The 22,354-nt window shown below is 40.0% G+C and overlaps 1 protein-coding gene across 1 annotated transcript in view; it reads right to left on the reverse strand.

The window, feature by feature from the left end:
• The window catches only part of LOC132821711 (deleted in malignant brain tumors 1 protein-like), a 68,940-nt gene that overhangs the window by 33,885 nt on the left and 12,701 nt on the right, over positions 1-22,354 (reverse strand). The window contains exons 7-10 of the mRNA XM_060834418.1: positions 21,935-22,009; positions 20,314-20,490; positions 19,341-19,472; positions 17,523-17,591 (exon numbers count right to left, since the gene is read on the reverse strand). Coding sequence (XP_060690401.1) covers positions 17,523-17,591; positions 19,341-19,472; positions 20,314-20,490; positions 21,935-22,009 — 453 coding nt within the window. The remainder of the gene's footprint in view (positions 1-17,522; positions 17,592-19,340; positions 19,473-20,313; positions 20,491-21,934; positions 22,010-22,354) is intronic.

Consider the following 22,354-nt stretch of genomic DNA (forward strand, 5'->3'; position numbering starts at 1 on the left):
AAATTCTGCATGGTTCATGTTAGTTCATTTTCAGGGACTTTGGATGCTAATTTAAGTCTATACTTGACAGGAGAGGTTCATTGAAAAAGATTGGGTTTTAAAGATTAGTTTTTTTTTCTTGGGATTTGAATTTATCACGTTTGGAGTCTCATTTTCTGGCCAGAGTGAATTTCCAAATATAGTATTAACATTTAAGATAATCTTTAATTCCAGATGATACGATCATCTCATTCGTATGTAGCTTGTGAACTTTAGAATTTGGGAATGCAGTTCAGAAATGTGAGAGCATTGAAGAAGATGTGGGGGTGACATTGCACAATATTCGGTTGTTGAAGGACATACAGGACACTTGCCCTTGTGAGTGCTATTGTAAGCAGGTTGCAACCTTATAAGGAATAACTGTTCTGTACCCTCTGTGCAGGCAAGGAAGCTAAGGACCTGTGATGCAGGCATTTGTGAACAGACAGTGAGCCTAATTTAAGAGAGAAATTATAGGAAAAAGTGGAAATTATTAATTAAAGAATGGCAAGAAAAAACAGATAGTGAATAGAGAGATGCCTTACTGGCCAGCTGGAGGAATAATGCATGTGATAAAGGGATAGAGTTATGTGCAGCAGATGGGACTCTCAGGAACTGGGAGAGGTTAAAGGCTGAGTGCAGATGGGCAGAGAAAAGGTGAATAAGGAATCAGGGAAAACTGTGTAAAGATGCAATGGCTGACAAAGACACTCCTTGCTAGACCTGATTTGGTTAATAACCAGCAGAACACTGTTTACCCCCTCACAAGTTTCGATTCATGTGATCCCACCCACTAAGGTTCATAAAGGTCAATCATGAGTTAAATTTTTGGGTGCATTAGTTAGTCCTACTGACCATTCCCTTACTCGGGAATGGATTACGTCCATTTTGCAAACCCCACCCCGTACCTCACCCAAATGGATGAGAGCGTTTTTGGGATTGGTCAATTTTTGCAGGCAGTAGTTTCCAAATGTGACAACTTGCACTAAAGACCTTACTCCTTATTCATCTCTGAATGCTCCCCTTAAATTTCAGTTGTCTGACTTAGCCATGCAGTCACTTCATGCCCTCAAAGACAACTTGGCTGCAGTCCCAGTGCTAGGCTACCCACTGTATGACAGATCCTTTCAGTTGTATGTTAGTGTAATAGATAAATGTGCCACTGGTGTCCTAACTCAGCAGCATGGTGACTGTCCTCGTCCGGTGGCCTATTATTCTGCTAAATTGGATCCTGCTGCCTGGGGCCTCCCTCCATGCACTCAAATCCTAACTGCTGTCCACCTGAACAGGCAGCTTCTAATTTGATTCTTCACCAGCCCATACAGGTGTACACATCGCACTCTATTGTCGCCTTCCTCACGTCTCAGCTAGCCCAACACTTCCCTCAAGCTCGTCTAAGCCATTATAAGATCTCAGTTTTGGAGAACCCTGACCTCTTATTTTGGTACTGCTTCACTTTGAATTCGGCTATGATCCTTGAGCAACCCCCGACAATCTTCCTGATCCCCCGCATGCCTGTTTGCTTCAGAATCATTTCCATATTGCACCACGCCTGGAATCGGCTGACCTCACATTTGAAAATACTGACCTCATATTTAATGTTGATGGTTCTTCGTCTGTTTCCCCAGATGGTGTCCAGCAGTCTGTCTATGCTATTGCAACAGACACTGCTGTTCAGGAGTCTGCTGCTTTTCAGACCCCTGTCTCCACACAGAATGCCGAGCTTTTTGCCCTCACCAGAGTTTGTATTCTAGCCACTGATAAAATTGACAATGTTTACACCAATTCGAGATACACATTCGGTTTTGCCCGTGATTTTGGTCACCTCTGGCAGCAACAAGGCTTCCTTACTTCTATGGGGACTCTCATTCAAAATGCTCTTTGGGTTAAAAATCTCCTCGATGTTATTCGACTTCTTTGTCAATTGGTTGTATTAAATGTACTGTGTACAGAAGAGGGGAGCACTCCAGTACAATTAGGCAATGTTTGTGCTGGCTCATCAGCTCAGGAGATAACCAAAGGGAATCAGGCTCCAAATCAAGTAGCTATTTCAGGGACAAAGACATGCCAGATCTAACTACAATTCAAACTTTACAGAGGACGCCTCTGAAACTGAGCATGCACGTTGGAAGTCAATGGGTTGTTTGCACACCTCAACATGAGACCTCTGGCAAACACCGGTCAGTCAAGGTTCTATTCCTGATTCTTTGTTACTAGTGCTTATTGATTACCTGCATTCTTGTATTCATCTTGGCAAGGAAGGAATGGTACAGCTACTTTTAAAAACCTGGTGGCAACCAGATTTGTATACAGCAGCCCAAATGCGGCTAGATCGATGCCTTATTTGCATGAATAATAACAAAACTAAATGTATTAAGTGCTCTTCTGGGACTACCTTACTGCCAGATGGGCCTTTGCGTGTGTACAGCTTGATTTTATTGAATTACCTTAGATAAAATGTTATAAATACTGTTTAGTGATGACTGAAATATTTAGCAAATGGATTAAAGTCTTCCCTACCAGTAATAGTACAGCACAAACGGTGGTAAAAATATTGCTGACTGAAGTGAACTTATGTGAGGAATAAGTGAATGGTCAAAGAAAGAGTAGAGCCGATCAGGGATAGCATAGGGAATTTGTGTGTGGAGTCTGAGGAGGTAGGGGAAGCCCTAAATGAGTTTTTTGTTTCTGTTTTTACGAAAGAAACGAACTTTGTAGTGAATGAAACCTTTGAAGAGCAGATGTGCATGCTGGAATGGATAGAGATAGAGGAAACTGATGTGCTGAAAATTTTGTCAAACATTAAGATTGACAAGTCGCCAGGCCCAGACCAGATTTGACCTCGGCTGCTTGGGGAACTGAGAAATGCAATTGCTTCACCACTTGCGAAGATCTTTGCATCCTCACTCTCCACTGGAGTTGTACCTGAGGACTGGAGAGAAGCAAATGTAATTCCTCTCTTCAAGAAAGGATAGAGGGAAATCCCCGGCAATTACAGACCAGTATGTCTCACGTCTGTCATCTGCAAGGTGTTAGAAAGGATTCTGAGGGATAGAATTTATGACCATCTGGAAGAGCTTGGTTGATTAAATGCAGTCAACATGGCTTTGTGAGGGGCAGGTCATGCCTCACAAACCTTATCAAGTTCTTTGAGGATATGACTAGAAAAGTTGATGAGGGTCAATCTGTGGATGTGGTGTATACGGACTTCAGCAAGGCATTTGGTAAGGTTCCCCAAAGTATGCTCATTCAGAAGATCAGGAGGAATGGGATACAGGGGAACTTAGCTGTCCGGATACAGAATTGGCTGGCCAAAAGAAGACAGCGAGTGGTAGTAGAAGGAAAATATTCTACCTGGAAGTCTGTGGTGAGTGGTGTTCCACAGGGCTCTGCCCTTGGGCCTCTACTGTTCGTACATTTTATTAATGACTAGGATGAGGGGATTGAAGGATGGGTCAGCAAGTTTGCAGGCGACACAAAGATTGGAGGTGTCGTTGACAGTATAGAGGGCTGTTGTAGGCTGCAGCAGGACATTGACAGGATGCAGAGATGGGCTGAGAGGTGGCAGATGGAGTTCAACCTGGATAAATGTGAGGTGATGCATTTTGGAAGGTCAAATTTGAAAGCTGAGTGCAGGACCAAGGATAGGATTCTTGGCAGTGTGGAGGAACAGAGGGAACTTGGTGTGCAGGTACATAGATCCCTTAAAATGGCCACCCAAGTGGACAGGGTTGTTCAGAAAGCATATGGTGTTTTGGCTTTCATTAGCAGGGGGATTGAGTTTAAGAGTCGTGAGATCTTGTTGCAGCTCTATAAAACTTTGGTTAGACCGCACTTGGAATACTGCGTCCAATTCTGATCGCCCTATTATAGGAAAGATGTGGATGCTTTGGAGGGGGTTCAGAGGAGGTTTACCAGGATGCTGCCTGGACTGGAGGGCTTATCTTATGAAGAGAGGTTGACTGAACTCAGACTTTTTTCATTGGAGAAAAGGAGGAGGAGAGGGGACCTAATTGAGGTATACAAGATAATGAGAGGCATAGATAGATTTGATAGCCAGAGACTATTTCCCAGGGCAGAAATGACTAACACGAGGGGTCATAGTTTTAAGCTGGCTGGAGGAAAGTATAGAGGGGATGTCAGAGGCGGGTTCTTTACACAGAGAGTTGTGAGAGCATGGAATGTGTTGCCAGCAGCAGTTGTGGAAGCAAAGTCATTGGAGACATTTAAGAGACTACTGGACAGTCACAGAAATTTGAGGGTGCATAAATGACGATCAGTGGTTGGCACAACATCGTGGGCTGAAGGGCCTGTTCTGTGCTGTACTGTTCTATGTTCTATGTTCTAAGTGACTCTCCATTTTGGGTAACCTAAAACGATAAGTTCAGACAATGATAATGAAACTTGCAGCTCAGCGAGCAAACCTACATCCAGAATGCTCCACGTTTCATGGCTCATATCAATACTTAATTATGTGAATTACTTTTAATTAAACAGCATTTGCCCTACATGTATCGTCCACAGGCAGCAAGGATTATGGAATGGGCCAACGGCACCTTAAATGAAAAATGATCTAAATTAGTTGAAGAAACAAGGTTACATTGACTCACAGTTTTGCCCTTACTACTTTTTCACATGCAAGTGACTCCACATTCGCGGACTCGACAATCAGCTGCAGAGATAGTTTATGGTTGGCCAGTGAAGACTCTGTCGGATGTTCATACTGAACCCCTAAAGGGTATAGATCTCCATGTGATGGGAGAGCAAATGCAGAATTACCTAAAACAGTTAACTCTTTCTCTGAAGTTTCTTCATTCGCAGGTCAGACAATCGCATTGCCCAGCTAAGGAAAATACGATTGCCTCCCTATTTCCATGAGTAAACCCAGGTTATTACGCGATAGTCAAGAATTGGGAAAGAAACAAATTAGGACACTGCTGGAGTGGGCCTTTTCAAGTCCTACTGACAACACCAACCTCAGTCAAAATTGAATGACATTTCAATTGGGTTCATCTATCTGATTGGAAGAAGATTACTCCTCAACCGGTCGGTAACACAGCATGAATATTGTTTTGGTACTCTTTGGACTTTTTGAATTCTTTGATGAAAGTGAACATTTGACATTAACACACCGGCCTACTTGGGAACTGCATGCAAACACCTATTTACATTTGTCATATATGTATAACAAAAAATTGATCATTAGGAAGTCTTGGGTTTGTACCCATATCCCCATCTATTCAAGGGAAAGTATACCTCTTTAGCCCCTCCCTTTCTGTATCTCAGAAACAGTTGAGTAGGTGTTACAACGGAATCACACATGGCGTATTGGAGAAGTGAGAATATGGGATTCGGCAGGTTAAGAAATTCCTACGTTTTCTTCATGGTATCAGCCCGCATATCATCACAACTCAGTTGCTCCTTCCCTGACAGTTCATTCAAATAACACTACAGAGTCCCTATGCTTTAGAAACTTAGGACAATGAATGCTAATGAGGCAAAACAAATGTAATCTCACATTTGACTGGCCAGGCCTAGTAATCAATATTTTAAGAAATGGGATGTTTAACTGTGATTGGTCCAGGATATGGAGTATTACATCTGATAGTCCATGGGCCTATTTCACCATGCAGTACTGGATGACATTGGCTGATGATTTTATAGCTTATAATGGCACATACTTTTTATATGGCACCAAAGTGTACCCATGGCTTCCTACCATTTGGACAGGATTCTGCTATCTGGGTTATGTTGTATCCTACATGCATCACCTGATTGCGAGAGCCATTACTGGGTTGGACCAGTTCCTCATGTTGTCCCTTCTATTGTACAGTATGGTGCGAGTATCCAGCGAATTGTTTCGCATGGCCTCAACACCTGACCAATGAGACAGCTTAGAAGCCAAGGCAACTGGATAAGCACTGACTGAGGTCTCAGCTGAGTTACTGGCTATCCGGACCGTGGCATTGCAGAATTGACTGGCTTTGCATTATCTGCTGGCCTTGTAAGGGGGAACATGTGCTGTTGTGGGTCAGGTGTGCTGTACTTACATTCCACATACCTCTGAAAATATTACCAACCTCGTTGAACATATTAAGCAACATGCTGACCACATACAAGATATTGACAAAGAACTCCATGATTACAATCCACCGAATTGTTTGGGTCATGGAATGTTTGATTGGATCTTTAAAGCTAGTAAGAATAGGATTACTTGTTTGTGCCAATGCAGTTTAAATTGGATTTTCAATGTGCCTAAATAATTTATTGTCATATCACGACAAAAGGAGAAAACATAGTATTGTGGGGAACATTTAAAATTGCATGATGGGAAAAAATGGCCAACTCTCAAATTATAGATCAGCAAGTTAAACAGGACTGTGGCAAAAGGTCAGAAACAGCTTTCAGGACCAGGCTGAATGTAAAAAACTTCGACAAGCTTGACAAAACTTCAGTAATCTTCTGAACTGCTCCTTGCATATTTTGGACTGCAGATTTTAGCCTAAACAAAATGCAACAGAAATAGAGTTATGGAATGATGCAAATAATTAATGTTTTGAAAAAACAATAAAGCATAGGTTCAGTGCTACAGATGTACACTCATGATAATCTGTAACTTCTCAGCATGTTTTAAAGTATGTAATGTTACTCTTTTCTTTGTAAAGGCATAAAAAACTTGGAGAGTGCTGGGATCCTTTGGTTTCTCCCTCTCTTATTCTTTTAGCCAAAAAACTGCATGTTTCTTTTAATAAAAGCTGAACATATTTCAGTTCAAGATTGTTTTTGAATCCTTGTCTAAAGTTTTGAGTTTGCTCTTAAGATCCCTGCTAATTAACATCCAATTCAACAGATTAGTTATGCTAAATTGCTCATAGTGTTCAGGGATTTGTAAGTTAAGTGCATTAACCATGGGATATGCAGGGTTACAGGAGTAGAGTAGGGGGATGGGTCCATGTGGGATGCTCTTTGGAGTGTTGATGTGGACTTGTTGGGGCAAATGATCTGTTTCCATAATGTGGTCATTCTACACTATTCAATTTCATACCACTTTATTCTTGTCAACTTCAGTGTCTCAAAGAGAGACAGTTCATAGAGTCACAGAATCAGAGAGATGTACAGCATAGAAACCTTCAGTCCAACTCGGCCATGCCAACCAGAGATTCTAAACCAATTCTTGTGCCATTTTCCAGCATGTGCCAATATTCCTCTAAACCTTTTCTATTGATATACCCACGCAGATTCCTTTTAAAAATTGTTATTATACCAGCCGCCACCACTTCTTCTGGCAACTCATTCCATGCATGCACCACTCTCTGTGTGAAAAAGTTGACCCTTAAGTTCCTTTTAAATTCTTCCCTTCTCATCTAAATCTATGTCTTCTAGTTCTAGACTCCGCCACCCCAGAGAAAATACCTTAACTATTACCCTATCCATGCCCTGCATGTTCATATCTTATTGCTGCTCATATAGCTGCATTACTGATTATAGTTTGAGGTTAAAGTTAACCATGCATTTAATGGCTTCTGCTCATGCAATGTGAATAATTCCAGTGACACCACTAGGAATGGATCATTCAGGCAGAGGATCAGTATTTGGGTGATGGTCTGTCTTTGATGTCCACAGTAACAACTTGAGCTGTTCCACATGTTCCCCTAATGGAACAAATAGCCCTGAGCTAATGGGAGTACTTCGTGAGGTAGTAGCCCATGGGTTTTGTTCAGCAGGTCTTCCTGATGGCTAACAGGACATCCAATATATACCAGTACAGTCATCACAAATGTTTAATAATCGCAGTTAAATCACCCAAAGCATATTAAAGCTATGCCATTGATGTGGACAGGACTTATCAATCAACCTGCTTGAGGAAAAGCAGATCGAGGTTGGCGTTTTGATAAGGAATAGCATTACACCTGTACTGAGGGGGGATATTTCTGAAAATATATCCAGGGAAGTTATTTGGGTGGAACTGAGAAATAAGAAAGGGATAATCATCTTATTGGGATTGTACAATAGACCACCTAATAGTCAGCAGGAAATTGAGTAACACAGATTTGTAAGGAGATCTCAGCTAAATGTAAGAATAATAGGGTGATTATGGGAGGGGATTTTAACTTTCCAAACATAGACTGGGACTGCCATAGTGTTAAGGGTTTAGATGGAGAGGAATTTGTTATGTGTGTACAAGAACATTTTCTGATTCAGTATGTGGATGTACCTACTAGAGAAGCTGCAAAACTTGACCTGCTCTTTGGGAAATAAGGCAGGGCAGGTGACTGAGGTGTCAGTGGAGGAGAAGCTTGGGGCTAGTGACTATAATTCTAGTAGTTTTAAAATAGTGATTGAAAAAGACAGTCCTGATCTAAAAGTTGAAGCTCTAAATTGGAGAAAGGCCAATTTTGACAATATTAGGCAAGAACTTTCAAAAGCTGATTTGGTGCAGATGTTTGCAGGTAAAGGGATGGCTGGAAAATGGGAAGCCTTCAGAAATGAGATAACAAGAGTCCAGAGACAGTATATTCCTGTTAGGTTGAAAAGAAAGTCTGGTAGATATAAAGAATGCTGGATGACAAAAGAAATTGAGGATTTGTTTAAGAAAAAGAAGGAAGCATGTGTCAGGTATAGACAGAATAGATCAAGTGAATCCTTAGAAGAGTATAAAAGCATTAGGAGTATACTTAAGAGGGAAATCAGGAGGGCGAAAAGGAGACATGAAATAGCATTGGCAAATGGACTTAAGGAGAATCCAAAGGGTTTTTACAAATACATTAAAGATAAAAGGATAACTAGGGAGATAATAGGGCCCCCTCAAAGATGAACAAGGTGGCCTTTGTATGGAGCTGCAGGAAATGAGGGAGATATTAAATGAGTATTTTGTATCAGTATTTACTGTGGATAAAGGACATGGAAGATATAGAATGTCGGAAAATAGATGGTGACATTTGGAAAAATGTCCATATTACAGAGGAGGAACTGCTGGATGTCTTGAAATGCATAGAAGTGGATAAATGTCCAGGATCTGAACAGGTGCACCCTAGAACTCTGTGGGAAGCTAAGGAAGTGATTGCTGGGTCTTTTGCTGAGATATTTGTATCATTGATAGTCACAGATGGGGTGCCAGAAGACTGGAAGTTGACTAACATGGTGCCACTATTTAAGAAAGATGGTAAGGACAAGACAGGGAACTATAGACCAGTGAGCCTGATCTCGGTGGTGGGCAAGTTGTTGGAGGGAATCCTGAGGGACAGGAAGTACATGTATTTGGAAAGGCAAGGGCTGATAAAGGATAGTCAACATGGCTTTGTGCGTGGGAAATCAAGTCTCACAAACAGTGTGGCATGGTGGCTCAATGGTTAGCACTGCTGCCTTAGAGCACCAGGAGCCCACATTCAATTCTAGCCTTGGGCGACTGTCTGTGTGGAGTTTGCACATTGTCCCTGTGTCTGCGTGGGCTTCCTCTGGGTGCTCTCATTTCTTCCCACAGTCCAAAGATGTGCAAGTCAGGTGAATTGACCATACTAAATTGCCATAGGTCAATTAATCAGGGGTAAATGTAAGGGGATAGGTCTGGGTGGGTTGCTGTTTTGAAGGTTGGTGTGGACTTGTTGTGCCGAACAGTCTAATTCCACACTGGAGGGAATCTGAACTTGACTGAGTTTTTTTAAAATTAACAAAGAGGATTGATAAGGGTAGAACGGTAGATGTGATCTATATGGACTTCAGTAAGGCATTCAACAAGGTTCTCTATGGGAAACTGGTTAGCACTGTTAGATCTCATGGAATACAGAACTGGCTCAAAGGTAGGAAACAGAGGGTGGTGATGGAGGGTTGTTTTCAGACTGGAGGCCTGTGACCAGTGGAGCACCACAAGGATCAGTGCTGGATCCACTACTTTTCATCATTTATATAAATGATTCGGATGTGAGCTTAAGAGGTATAGTTAGTAAATTTGCAGATGACACCAAAATTGGGGGTGTAGTGGACATCGAAGAAGGTTACCTCAGATTAAAATGGGATCTTGATCAGATAAGCCAATGGGCTGAGGAGTGGCAGATAGAGTTTAACTTAGAGAAATGCGAGGTGCTGCATTTTGTGATAACAAACCTTAGCAGGGCTTATACACTTAATGGTAAGGTCCTAGGGAGTGTTGCTGAACAAAGAGACCATGGAGTGCAGGTTCATAGCTCCTTGAAAGTAGAGTCGCAGGTAGATAGGATAGTGAAGAAGGCGTTTGGTATGTTTTCCTTTATTGGTCAGAGTATTGAGTACAGGAGTTGGGAGGTCATGTTGCGGCTGTACAGAACATTGATTAGGCCACTTTTCGAATACTGCATGCAATTCTGGTCTCTTCCTATCGGAAGGATGGTATGAAATGTGAAAGGGTTCAGAAAAGATTTACAAGGGTTAGAGGATTTGAGCAATAGGGAGAGGTTGAATAGGCAAGTGCTGTTTTCCCTGAACCGTCAGAGGCTGAGGGGTGACTTTATAGAATTTGATCAAATCATGAGGGGCATGGATAGGATAAATAGACTAGGTCTTTTCCCTGGGGTGGGTGAGTCCAGAACTAGAGAGCATAGATATAGGGCAAGAAGGGAAAAGGAGAGACCTATTGGGCAACTTTCTCATGCAGAGTGTGGTGCATGTGTGGAATGAGCTGAAAGAGGAGGTGGTGGAGGCTGGTACAGTTGCAACATTTAAAAGGTATCTGAATGGGTATATGAATAGAAAGAGTTTGGGGGGATATGGGCCATGTGCTGTCAGGTGGGACTAGTTTGGGTTGGGACATCTGGTAGGCATGGAAAAGTTGACCTAAGGGTCTGTTTCTATGCTGTACGTCTCTATGACTCTGTGACTCTATGACTGCGATTTCTCCGATCAAACCAATAGTCATACAAATTAAGATGCACTTCACTTTTTTGGAAGTACTTTGGGGACTCAAAGCTCATGAAAGTTCAATATGAACTTACATTTCTATTTTTGTTGCAGCTCAAACTGAGACAATTAGAAAAGCTGGGTAAAGCAAACCATTGATTTGTCACTGATGGATCAGTTTAACCCCAGTGATGCTTTCAGCTGTCCAGCAACAATAGTTTTCTCATGCAGCTTTATTTCATCTTGTCTCAAAAAACTCCAAATTTAATGTTTTTGGGTAACCATTATCAGCAATATTATCAGTACTTCAGATGACAACGTGGCTTGTAATATTCAACACTTGCTATTTCTGTGCAACATCCTGGAATTATTATGATAAGTTGATGTTTCAAATTGAAATTGAATCCTTTATGTTCCAGTCAAAAATGCTGTACCTAGATAGAGTTGAGTATATCACATAGTTTAGTACAAAATATCTTATTTTACCAATTTGTATTCCTATTTCAGAAAGATTTCCAAATTTGTGTGAATATTGTTCAAAGATTTGATCTTTGGTTATTGCAACACACAATTACCACTGACTATCAAAGCAGTATTTCTTGATAATTTGATATAACTCAATAATGATCTCAAATTTATTTTGCATACACTTGATAACATTAAAACCAAGTTAAATGCAATGGCTTTATTTTCATTGGATGACAAGTGCTGAATTGGTTAAATGATTGAAACATATTAGAGTTTCTGAGATTCTATGTTGGTCTTTTACAAAGGCCAGATTTGTCGATTTCTCTTATTATTTGGAATTGTTTGCATTGCTAAGGTTGCAGCTATTATTGATAAAATCTTATTTCAAGGAAATTAATTTTACAGGCATTTTTAATAATAATGTTGGCTTGTTTGCTTCCCTTTATTTGGTATATCATCTCTAGTTTGTTCACATTGGATGGAATTGTAGTTCCATGAATTTTTTTTTATATGTTTGTTGTTCATTCAATGTCAGTCTGTAAGAATTGTTGCAATACACCTTCATTAGCTGCAACTGAAAATGTTGATGTACAGTTTGATGTTTTCTCCTACTAAAAGCTATCTTCCCCAGATATGTTGTAAATTAAATGAAACATTTGGGTGTATGATAAACAGTCTCGTTTCAGGAATTAATTATCAATAAAAATCTCTCCTTTAACAGTTCAATTTCAGATTTATTCACAGTTTTGAGAAAACAACAATTTACGTGTCAACATATTGCAAGATGAAAAGTTTGCAGTGTACAACTGAATTAGATTTTGTATACTCAGGAGGATAATACTTCATTCACTGTTTCATGAAACTATTTTACAACAGTTTTCAATTATCATTACAATATCATAACATATTCAGTAATTCACACATGCACAATAAGAAGAAGGTGTTCATAACTAAACTTTTGCAAATCAAATTATCAAGGCATAACAATACTAACATGTAGAATTTGTACTACAATAAAGTCAAATCCATATTAAACCTAGAATGATTTTTTTATTTAGTTCTGAATATAAAGATTGTCCTGATTTACCATTCTCCACGTGGTAAATTAATTACTAGGAATTTCACTAAACTTCCATGGAGCTTTTCCATCTGTAATAACTACTGAATTGATTGGATACAACTTGTGAATTTCAACATCAAAATTTGTTGCCGAGTCATTGTCGAAAAATGGGTAAAACTGTAAGATACTTTGTTGTAAACATTGTCCTCAATTACACTTTTGCTCAGATGAAAGTCCTCACAACTCCACCTCAAATTATTGAATTTCATCATATTCCCTTTCAAGTTCAGCATCAGATGGAGGAAACAAATCTAATAAAAAAGGAAAACAGACTGACGTAATAAAACTTATTACACTCAACTTCGGCCCAAATGTTTTCAAACAGCCAGTCCAGTCATGTAACAATTTTTTTTACGATTAATTATTACTATAATTCTACATATCTATTCAGCCACTACTCATTCCAAAAAGTGTTATAAGTGCTTTAATTGATAGACCTACTTACTATGTATTCTTGATCCCATTGAAAAGTCCAGCAAGTTGTGCAGAGTCAGGAAAGAGAGAGCTCACATCAGAGTGAGAAATATCCAGAGTGAATATATCCTTTGGAGAGTTTGGAGGCAACAAAGGAATTCAGTGTAGAGGGGGAAGAGATGTTGATTGCTTGCTTTTTTTTTCATCGTTTGTAAGGTCATTTTATATACGTTGCAAGGTCTTTTTACAGAATAGATTGAAACTGAGGACTGGGGGCCCAGCATGAGTGGCAGCACAGGAAAATTATAAGTTCATTGATTGGTAACAGCTATGTATTTGACTATTATAAGTTTACTTTCAGATTTAAGATAAATGGGAGAAATATTTATAGGTAACGAAGTAAAAGACTTGTAAGAAATTTTTAAAAGCATTAATTAAAAATTAATTGAATAAAACAGAGATGCAGGGCCAGGCCGTGAGTTGTACCTGCATGATGTGGGAGCTGATAGAATCCATTTTGAGTGGCAAGTGAACACATCTGGAACTAGTGTTGGTTACTTGAGGAAATGCAGCTCAGAGTTGATGAGCTGAAGTCTGAGCTTTGAACACTATAACACATCAGAGGGGCAGTTACCTGAACCCTGTTTCAGGAGGCAGTCACAACCGTGAGAATTCGGTCAGTGGTCAGGAACAGGAGGGTGTGACTATAAACAAGGGTGCTGAATGGATCTAGGAGGTAGTGCTGAAGGAGCGTCAACCCTTGAGTCTATCGAACAGCTTTGAGATTCTTGCTTTCTGTATGGATAAGAGCTGGATCTGCAGGGAGGATGGGCAAAGTGACTATAGCACCATAGTACGGAGAGCTATTCAGGAGGGGATCAAAAGAGAAATATATTTCTAATCAGGGATGGTATTGTCAGTGGAAAAGTCAATAATCTCTGTTGCCAAGATCAAGAGTCCTGAAGATTGTGTTTCCTGCCAGATGGAGAGGATCTTGGCTTGGCAGGGAAAAGATCCAGCTGTTGTAGGCAATAACATATTGAAAAAAAGAGGTTTGCCAAGGGAATATGAGTATCTCAGAGTGAGATTAATAGTAGAACCATAAAGGTAATAATTCCTGGATTCCTAACTGAATCATGAACAAATTGGCAATGGGTCAACCAGGTGAAACAGATAAACATGTGGCTCAAAGATTCGTGTCAAATTCATTAGACATTTGCACAGTACTGGGGAAAGAGGATACTGCTCTAATGAGACAGAGAAGCCATTAGTATCAGTTCAGGATCTAGATTCAGGCACAGTAGATAAGGGGACAGTCATAGAACAGGCGAAAGTGAGGACTGCAAATGCTGGAGATCAGAGTCAAGAATCAGGATTCCTGATGAAGGGATCCTGCCCAAAACGTCGATTTTCCAGCTCCTCAGATGCTGTCTGACCTGCTGTGCTTTACCAGCACTTCTCTAATCTTGACAGTGATAGAATCCCTACAGTTTAAAAACAGGCTACTTGGTCCAGAGAGTCCACACCAAACCTCTGAATAGCATCACACCCTGAACCATTATCCCCAGGACCCTGCATGTCCCAGGTGAAATACATAATGAGGGCTGTGGATAAGACTTTAAATGAAGTGTTGGTGCAGGGGATAGAAATTATGGAAACATTTAATAAAGGGATGGGAGAGGCACAAAAGAAATTATTAAACATCATCAACAACACCCTCACAGGCATAAAGTTCACCAAGGGAGGAAGAAACTGACAACAAACTCACATTCCTGGACGTCACAGTAGAAAGAAAGGACAACGGAGAACTACAAACCTGCGTATACAGAAAACCAACAAACACTGACCAAATACTTAACTACACCAGCAACCATCCCAACACACACAAACGAAGCTGTATCAGAACACTATTCCAACAAGCCACCACAGACGAACTTCGAAAAACAGAGGAGAACCACCTATATGACGTATTCAAGAAGAACGGATACTCAAAAAAAAATACAGTGCGCAGATTCCTCAAGAACAAACCACGACAAGCAGACCAAACACAGCCAGAAACCCTAACCACCTTACCATACATCAAAGAAGTTTCAGAAATGACAGCCAGACTACTAAGACCCCTCAGAATCCTAGTAGCACACAAACCCACCAACACACAAACAAAAACTAACAAACTTAAAAGACCCAGTACAACCCATGGACAAAACTAACGTCATCTACAAAATTCCATGCAAGGACTGCCACAAACACTACGTAGGACAAACAGGAAGAAAGTTAGCCACCAGGATACACGAACACCAGCTAGCCACAGAAAGGCATGACCCTCTCTCCCTCATAGCCCTACACATGGATGAAAAAAAACACCATTTCAACTGGGACGACACATCTATCCTGGGACAGGCTAAGCAAAGACATGCCAGAGAATTCCTAGAGGCCTGGCACTCCAACCACAACGCCATAAACAAACACATACATCTAGATGCCATCTATCAACCCCTCAGAAAACAAACAGGGAATGACATCACCACAAACCCCAGGAACCCCATCCAGGAGAAAGATATAAATAGAAAGCAGGAGACAACAGCTTCACTTCACTTGGAGGTCGCCGCTGATGATGTTACCTAGCCAAGTAATGAAACGTCTGGATATCAAACCTATAGCTCAGCGAGCAAACCTACACCCTAGAAATTATTAAAGTTTTCGGAATTGTATTTGCTCAGAACTGTGGAAAAGTTCAGGATCTAGATTCAGGCACAGTAGATAAGGGGACAGTCATAGAACAGGCGAAAGTGAGGACTGCAAATGCTGGAGATCAGAGTCAAGAGTCAGGATTCCTGATGAAGGGATCCTGCCCAGAACATTGATTTTCCAGCTTCTCAGATGCTATCTGACCTGCTGTGCTTTACCAGCACTTCTCTAATCTTGACAGTGATAGAATCCCTACAGTTTAAAAACAGGCTACTTGGTCCAGAGAGTCCACACCAAACCTCTGAATAGCATCACACCCAGAACCATTATCCCCAGGACCCTGCATGTCCCATGGCTAACCCACCTATCCTGAGCTGGAATTGAACCCGGATCCCTGGCACTGTGAGGCAGCAATGCTAACCAATGAGCCACCATGCTGTCCCAACACCCTGTGTTGCCCCAGTCAATTTGAGACTCAGGAGATGACTCTCAATTGTGCATGGTGTATCAAAGGAGATAAAATGAGTTTGTAGGATAGATTGATATTGAAGTTGTCACTATTACAGAGATATTATGGCAAGGAGATTTTGGCTAGGAGCTAAATAACCAAGGATGCAAGTCCTATTGAAGTGACAGGAAGACAGGCGGAGGGGGTGTAGTTGTCTTGTTCATAAGAAATGAAATTAAATTGATAGCCAGAAATGATAGAGTTGGAAAGCCTAGAATCTGTGTGGGCAGAGTTGAGGAACTACAAAAGAGAAAAAGACCCTGATGGGAGGTATACATAGTCCCCATTGCAGTCCTCAGGAGATGTGGCAGAAACTAAATCAGGAGATAAAAAAGGCACTATTATCATAAAAATAAGGGAGCTTCAATATGCAGATGGACTAGAAAAAAAATTCAAAGAAAATGAATTCTTGGAATGTCTGCAAGATGTTTTTTTTTCAAGCAGCTTGTGGGAGACCCCATTAGGGAAGAGGCAATTCTACATTTGATGATGTGTTATGAGCTTAAGGTGATAGAACTCCTCGGGGAGGCAATAATCATGATAGACTTCATGCTGCAGCTTGAGGGAGAAGATGGGATCAGATGTAACTGCATTACAATTAATTGATGTTAACTGCAAAGACATGAGGGAAGAATTGGCCAGAGTGTTTGGAAAGGGAACCTGACAGAGACGATGGTAGAACAGCAATGACAGGAGTTTCTAGGGCCAAGGAAGAAGAAACATACTAAAAAAGGAGACAAGGAAACCATGACTGATATGGGAAGTCAGGGACAGTGTTAAAAAAAACAATGTGGTGAAAAATGTGGGAAGCTTTTAAAACCACCATTGATAACTGAAAAGCAATAAGTGGATAGAAATTGAAATGAGGGTAAGGTAGTCAGCAATATAAAAGTAGAATGCATGAGGTTTTTAAGATGTATAAAAGTGAGATGGAATCAATAGTGGACACTGGACTTGTGGAAAATGAGGCTGGAAAAGTACTTTTGGGAAGCAAAGAAAACACAGATGAACTATGGAAGACATTAGCAGCATACTATAATTTCAAGAGAGTTTGGGGTAGAAGTGAGTGAAATGGCTATCATTAAGAAGGTGGTATTAGGGAAAGTGTAAAGTCTGCAAGTGGATAAATCCCTGTACTGGATGTATTACACCTCAGAGCGGCAAAGAAGATGGCTGAGGAGATTGTAGAGGCATTGGTCGTACTTCCTTTTTTAAGGTATTCCTTTCTTTTATGTCAGTCTTTGTCCGGGGTGGGGGATAGAATAGTGTGTTATAAGTCATTAATTTGGCCCAACTTGGATATGTATATCACATTCATATCATTAATTGCCATTATGATATTATTCAGTGAACCTCTGGAATGTAAACATGTAACCCGAAAGGACTGCAGTCTTGAATTTAAGGGTAATCACATGCATAAATCTTAAAAATAATTACCTGGCCCTGCACCAATGTCCTGGGCTTTAATCTCTTCATAAACAGGGTCAAAATTTCTGTTTCTGTTGGCTGTAGAATGAAAAACGTCAGATTATAGATGAGCAAATGTCTAATGCTAATAGAAAAACAGAAATTGCTGGTGAAACTCAGCAGGTGTCAAAGCACTTGTGAGGAGAAAGTAGAGTTAATGTTTCAAGTCTGGTGTGCTTTTTCAGAATTACCCAGCCCTAGTTGTCCTTGACAAATTAATGGTGATCTGCCTTCTTGAACCAGTGCACTCCAAGTGCTATAGGTAGACTTTCAATGTGTTAAAAGGGGAATTCCAGGATTTTTACCCATTGGTAGTTAAGAAACAGCAATATATTTCCAAATCAGGAAGCTAAGTGGCTTTGAGGGTACCTGCAGTTGGTGTTATTTCTATATAACAGCTGCCCTTATCCTTCTGGATGGAAGTGATTGTGAATTTGGAAGGTGCTGCCAAAGAATCTTTGGTTAATTTCTGCAGCACTTCTTTTCAATGGCACAGACTGCTGCTACTAAATGTCAATGTTGGAGAGACTGAATATTTGTGGATGTTATGCCAATCAAGTAGGCTGCTGTTTGTCTTAGGTAATGACAAGCTTCTTGAGATCATACTTCTCACTTGTCCATCATCTGCAAGTACATGTTTTAGGGAGTCAGGAGGTGGTTACTTGTTGCAGTATTCTTAGCATCTGATATACCTTTCAACCAACTGCATTTATATGGCAATTTCATTTCAGTTTATGGTCAGTAGTTCCTCCAGTATGATGATACTAAGGGATTCATTGACAGCAATGCCTTTAAATGTCAAGGGGTAGTGTTTAGATTGTTTCTCATTGGAGATGGTCATTGCCTGGCATTTGTGTGCAATGAATGTTACTTGCCATTTCTCAGCCCAAGCCTGGATATTGCTTCATTTGTATATGGACTGCTGCATTATCTGAACAGACATGAATTGTGTAATAGTTATTGAACATCTCCACTTCTGACCCAATGACGGAGAAGAAATCATTGATGAAGCATATGAGTTAGTTGGGCCCAGGCCGTACCCTGAGGAACTCCTGTAGAAATTTCTTGGAGCTGAGACGATTAGCACTCCAATAACCACAAATAGCTTCTTGTCGTGTGACTCCAACCAGCAGAGTCTTCTCCCATTCCCAGAATTGCTAGGGCTCCTTGATGCCGCACTGAGCTTAATGTGGCGTGGATTTCAAGGGCTGTCACTGTCACCCCACCTCTGGAATTCAGCTGTTTTGTCCATGTATAAACCAAGACGATGATGAGGTCAGGAGTGGAGTGGCCATTACAAGAACCAGACTGGGTATCTTTGAGCAGGTGTTAGCACTGTTGAAGATACTTTCATCACTTTACTAATATTCCCTTTTAACCCACACTCACACCACATTTTCAGAACCAGATTACTCTCTGAATGAAAGCAGTTCTCAAGTTCCCTCAATTCTTCTGCAAATGATTTAAATTCTATGCCTCCTGGCTATTGAATTTTCATCCGAATGAGATAGGTTCCCTATCCACTCTATTCCAGACCTCATTATCATGTATGTATTAACTGGATTTCCGTTAGGCCTCATCCATTCAAAAAAAAAGTTTTGACCCAAACATGTCAAAATCTTTCCTCAAGGATTAAAAATTTTCAATCACAGCAAGTTCATGGTATATCACCTCTGTAATTTCTCGGGCGCAATCACATTGTAAACTTCAAGAATTGCAGAACAATAAATGAACAAGAATCAGATTCTCCACTTATGGGGCGGGATTATTAATGCGAAATTAACCAACCTTTCTGGAAGCTTCTCTGCAATTCTGCAGCCAAAGCAAGTGACACAGCAATCAAAAGAATAACAAGAATGGAAGGGATGATGAAAGTAGGGGGTCTTGCCTGGTTGAAAGGCATTTTGAGTTTCTGCTGGCCTGTAAGAAATTGAGAATAATAATTATTAAAGAAATAATGATAATGACACAGGGAAAATCTGCCTCAGACATTTCCTTGTGATACAACCAATTGATTGAATCGAAATATTTGTTGATTTAATCAGGCATTATCTGACCTGAGCTATGTTATTCTCTTTCCCATTACAATTACCTTAAAATAACAATTTAGTCATGATTCAGCAAGAATACATAATCTCAACCTTTCACTCTCTAACCTTTGTACAGCTGTCAATCTCACCCTGGTGTTCAGCATCAATTGTACTGACTATATAAAAATGTTTCAGTTGTGGGAAGATAATGGGCTATAGCATGAATAATGTAAACATATAATGTCAATGTATGACGGAGTAGACATATATTCAAGTTTAATAATGGTTTCAAGATATTTAGCAAAGTAAGTATTGCAGAAAGAAAAGTAACCTGCAAGTGGACATTGGTAGAGTTACTGGTTTAGTAGAATGGTGGTAAGTAGAGCTCAGATTGGGATTGTTTGAGGTGATACACTTTGGACTGAAGTTTGAGGGAACAGAATACTTTCTAAATGAAGAGATGCTGTCAACAGTGGAAGAATTATATTCAGTCATGAACAAAAGACCAAAGTTTAGAGTGCAGAGATAGGGTGAGTGAAATAATGAAGAGTTTTAAATGGAAGAATGTGAATGGTAAATAGTTCACTTTCAAAAATACTTACCAGAACATATCACATTGACATCCTCTTTATGATCACAGTTGTGATCGCCCATAGCAGACAATTGGCAGTCCCACAGGAATAATTCAGTTCCTTTGCATTTAACCTCATCCAACCAAATTGTGCCATTACCTTGGTCGAATATCATTCCTCCCACAGTCCAAATTGGGTCACCACAATTTAATTGCTGACAGACGACAGCAGCATCCTGCTTATTCCAGGAATCATCACAAACTGTTCCCCATGTACCTTTGAAGAATATTTCAACTCTTCCAGAACAATTATCAAATCCTGCAGTTAGCCGTAACTCTACAGAAACAAAATACGAATAAGAACTTGGGATATCAACATGCAGATTGATAAAATTATTTTATTTGCCCTGTTCCAAATTCAAACCCACATGCTACTGATTGATGCCATTTAGGTTATAGTTTCTGGAAACAGAAACTGAATTTGAATCACCAAATATATATTGTGGTGACAAAAGAAGTCAAGAGAATGGCATTCTGTGGCAAAATAACTCACCTTCAGTTTCCTCAACACTTGGCTACCACTTACAAGGGACAAATCAGAAGAGTGGTAAATTACTCTCCATTTGCCTGGATGACTACAGTTCTACTTGCACACAAGAAGCATGACAGTAATAATAAATAAATGTCAGTCTAACCAGTGACTTCCTCTCAACGTGAACAAAAATACAAAAAAATTGATACAGGCAGTGGTGTGTATCACCAAAAGATTCAGTAACACCTGAGGCTCATTCAGCAGCAAATTCCAAATTCCCATCCTTTCTCACCTCAGCAGAGAAGGATACCAGGTGCAGGCTAACACCACAACTTGCAAGTTATTAACATGTCATAGACCTCTTTCAGTTTTGCTCAATAAACATCACATAATTCCCCCGAAATGTCGATTTTCGTGCTCCTTGGATGCTGCCTGTGCTTTTCCAGCCCCACTCTAAACTAAACTCTGGTTTCCAGCATCTGCAGTCCTCACTTTTGCCCATCACATAATTCCCTCTATGGCAGCACCATGGGTGTCCCTTAATCCACAGGACAGCGTGATTCAAGAAAGCAGATCACAGCAACCATCTCAAGTACAATTAAAGATCAATAATAAATGCTGCAATTAATAGCAACACCCAAATTTCGTGGATGATTAAAACAAACTCTCAGATCTGGGTCAATTCACTGCAATTAATAAAACTAAATTGTTTTTCCAATGTATATCATGGAAGATAATTGTTCACTGTTAAAATGATTAATGAGAGAATTTAAAATATAGAAATGGCAGCAAAGTAATTTTAATTAGGCCCACTGACTACAATTAAAAGCCTGATATAAAGCTATGTGCAGTTGTTATGCTGAATATGTGCCAGAATGCATAATGTTGAATAGTTCCTAAAAAGGGAGCAATATGTTGAATTATAGTTTGAAATTCTGTGTGGCTACACTCTGTCAGTTAATGCTGTGCTGTCTGGATCAGACTCATGAACCTCTTTTGTCCCCCCTCCCCCAATATTTAGTCTATGGATAATTCCTTCAAAGCTTTCCATTGACTGTATGTAAAATAATTGGGCACTTAACACTATCAATAGCACTCTACGCTGTATGCAAAACAATATATTTCATAGCACAAAAGTCAAGATGGTGAACACACTTTCAAGAACCACTTCACAGATTTTCCTTTGTTAATTTCTTTAAAAATCAATACCTATCATACAGCATATATTAATATCCATATTAAGAATTACCAAAATGTTCTGGAACAGGTCGTATTTCACTTTTCTTTGAAACCCTCTGATTGCGTATTTTCCTTGGACTTAGTTCTAAAATAAAATTACATCCATTACTTCAACAAAAACTTATACAGCAATGCCCCAATGTACATCTTGAGGGCCATCATAAAATTAAATTTATCACAGAGGCACACAGAGTGATATTGGGTCAGATAATAAAAAGTTGATCAAACATTAATGATAACATTAAAGAAAACAACAAAAAGAAACTGAGGCATGTTAGGGCGAGGGAAATGAAATGGAACCCCAAAATTGTGGATCATTTATAACTGGAAATGCAGAAGAAGCAAGAATCAGTGGAAATCAGATATACTGTAGAATTGTGGGATTTGATACACAACAAAAGCAAAGAGAAGTAATACTATGTAGAGACTT

This window comes from Hemiscyllium ocellatum, chromosome 13 (assembly GCF_020745735.1).
Source record: "Hemiscyllium ocellatum isolate sHemOce1 chromosome 13, sHemOce1.pat.X.cur, whole genome shotgun sequence".
Lineage (NCBI taxonomy): Eukaryota > Metazoa > Chordata > Chondrichthyes > Orectolobiformes > Hemiscylliidae > Hemiscyllium > Hemiscyllium ocellatum.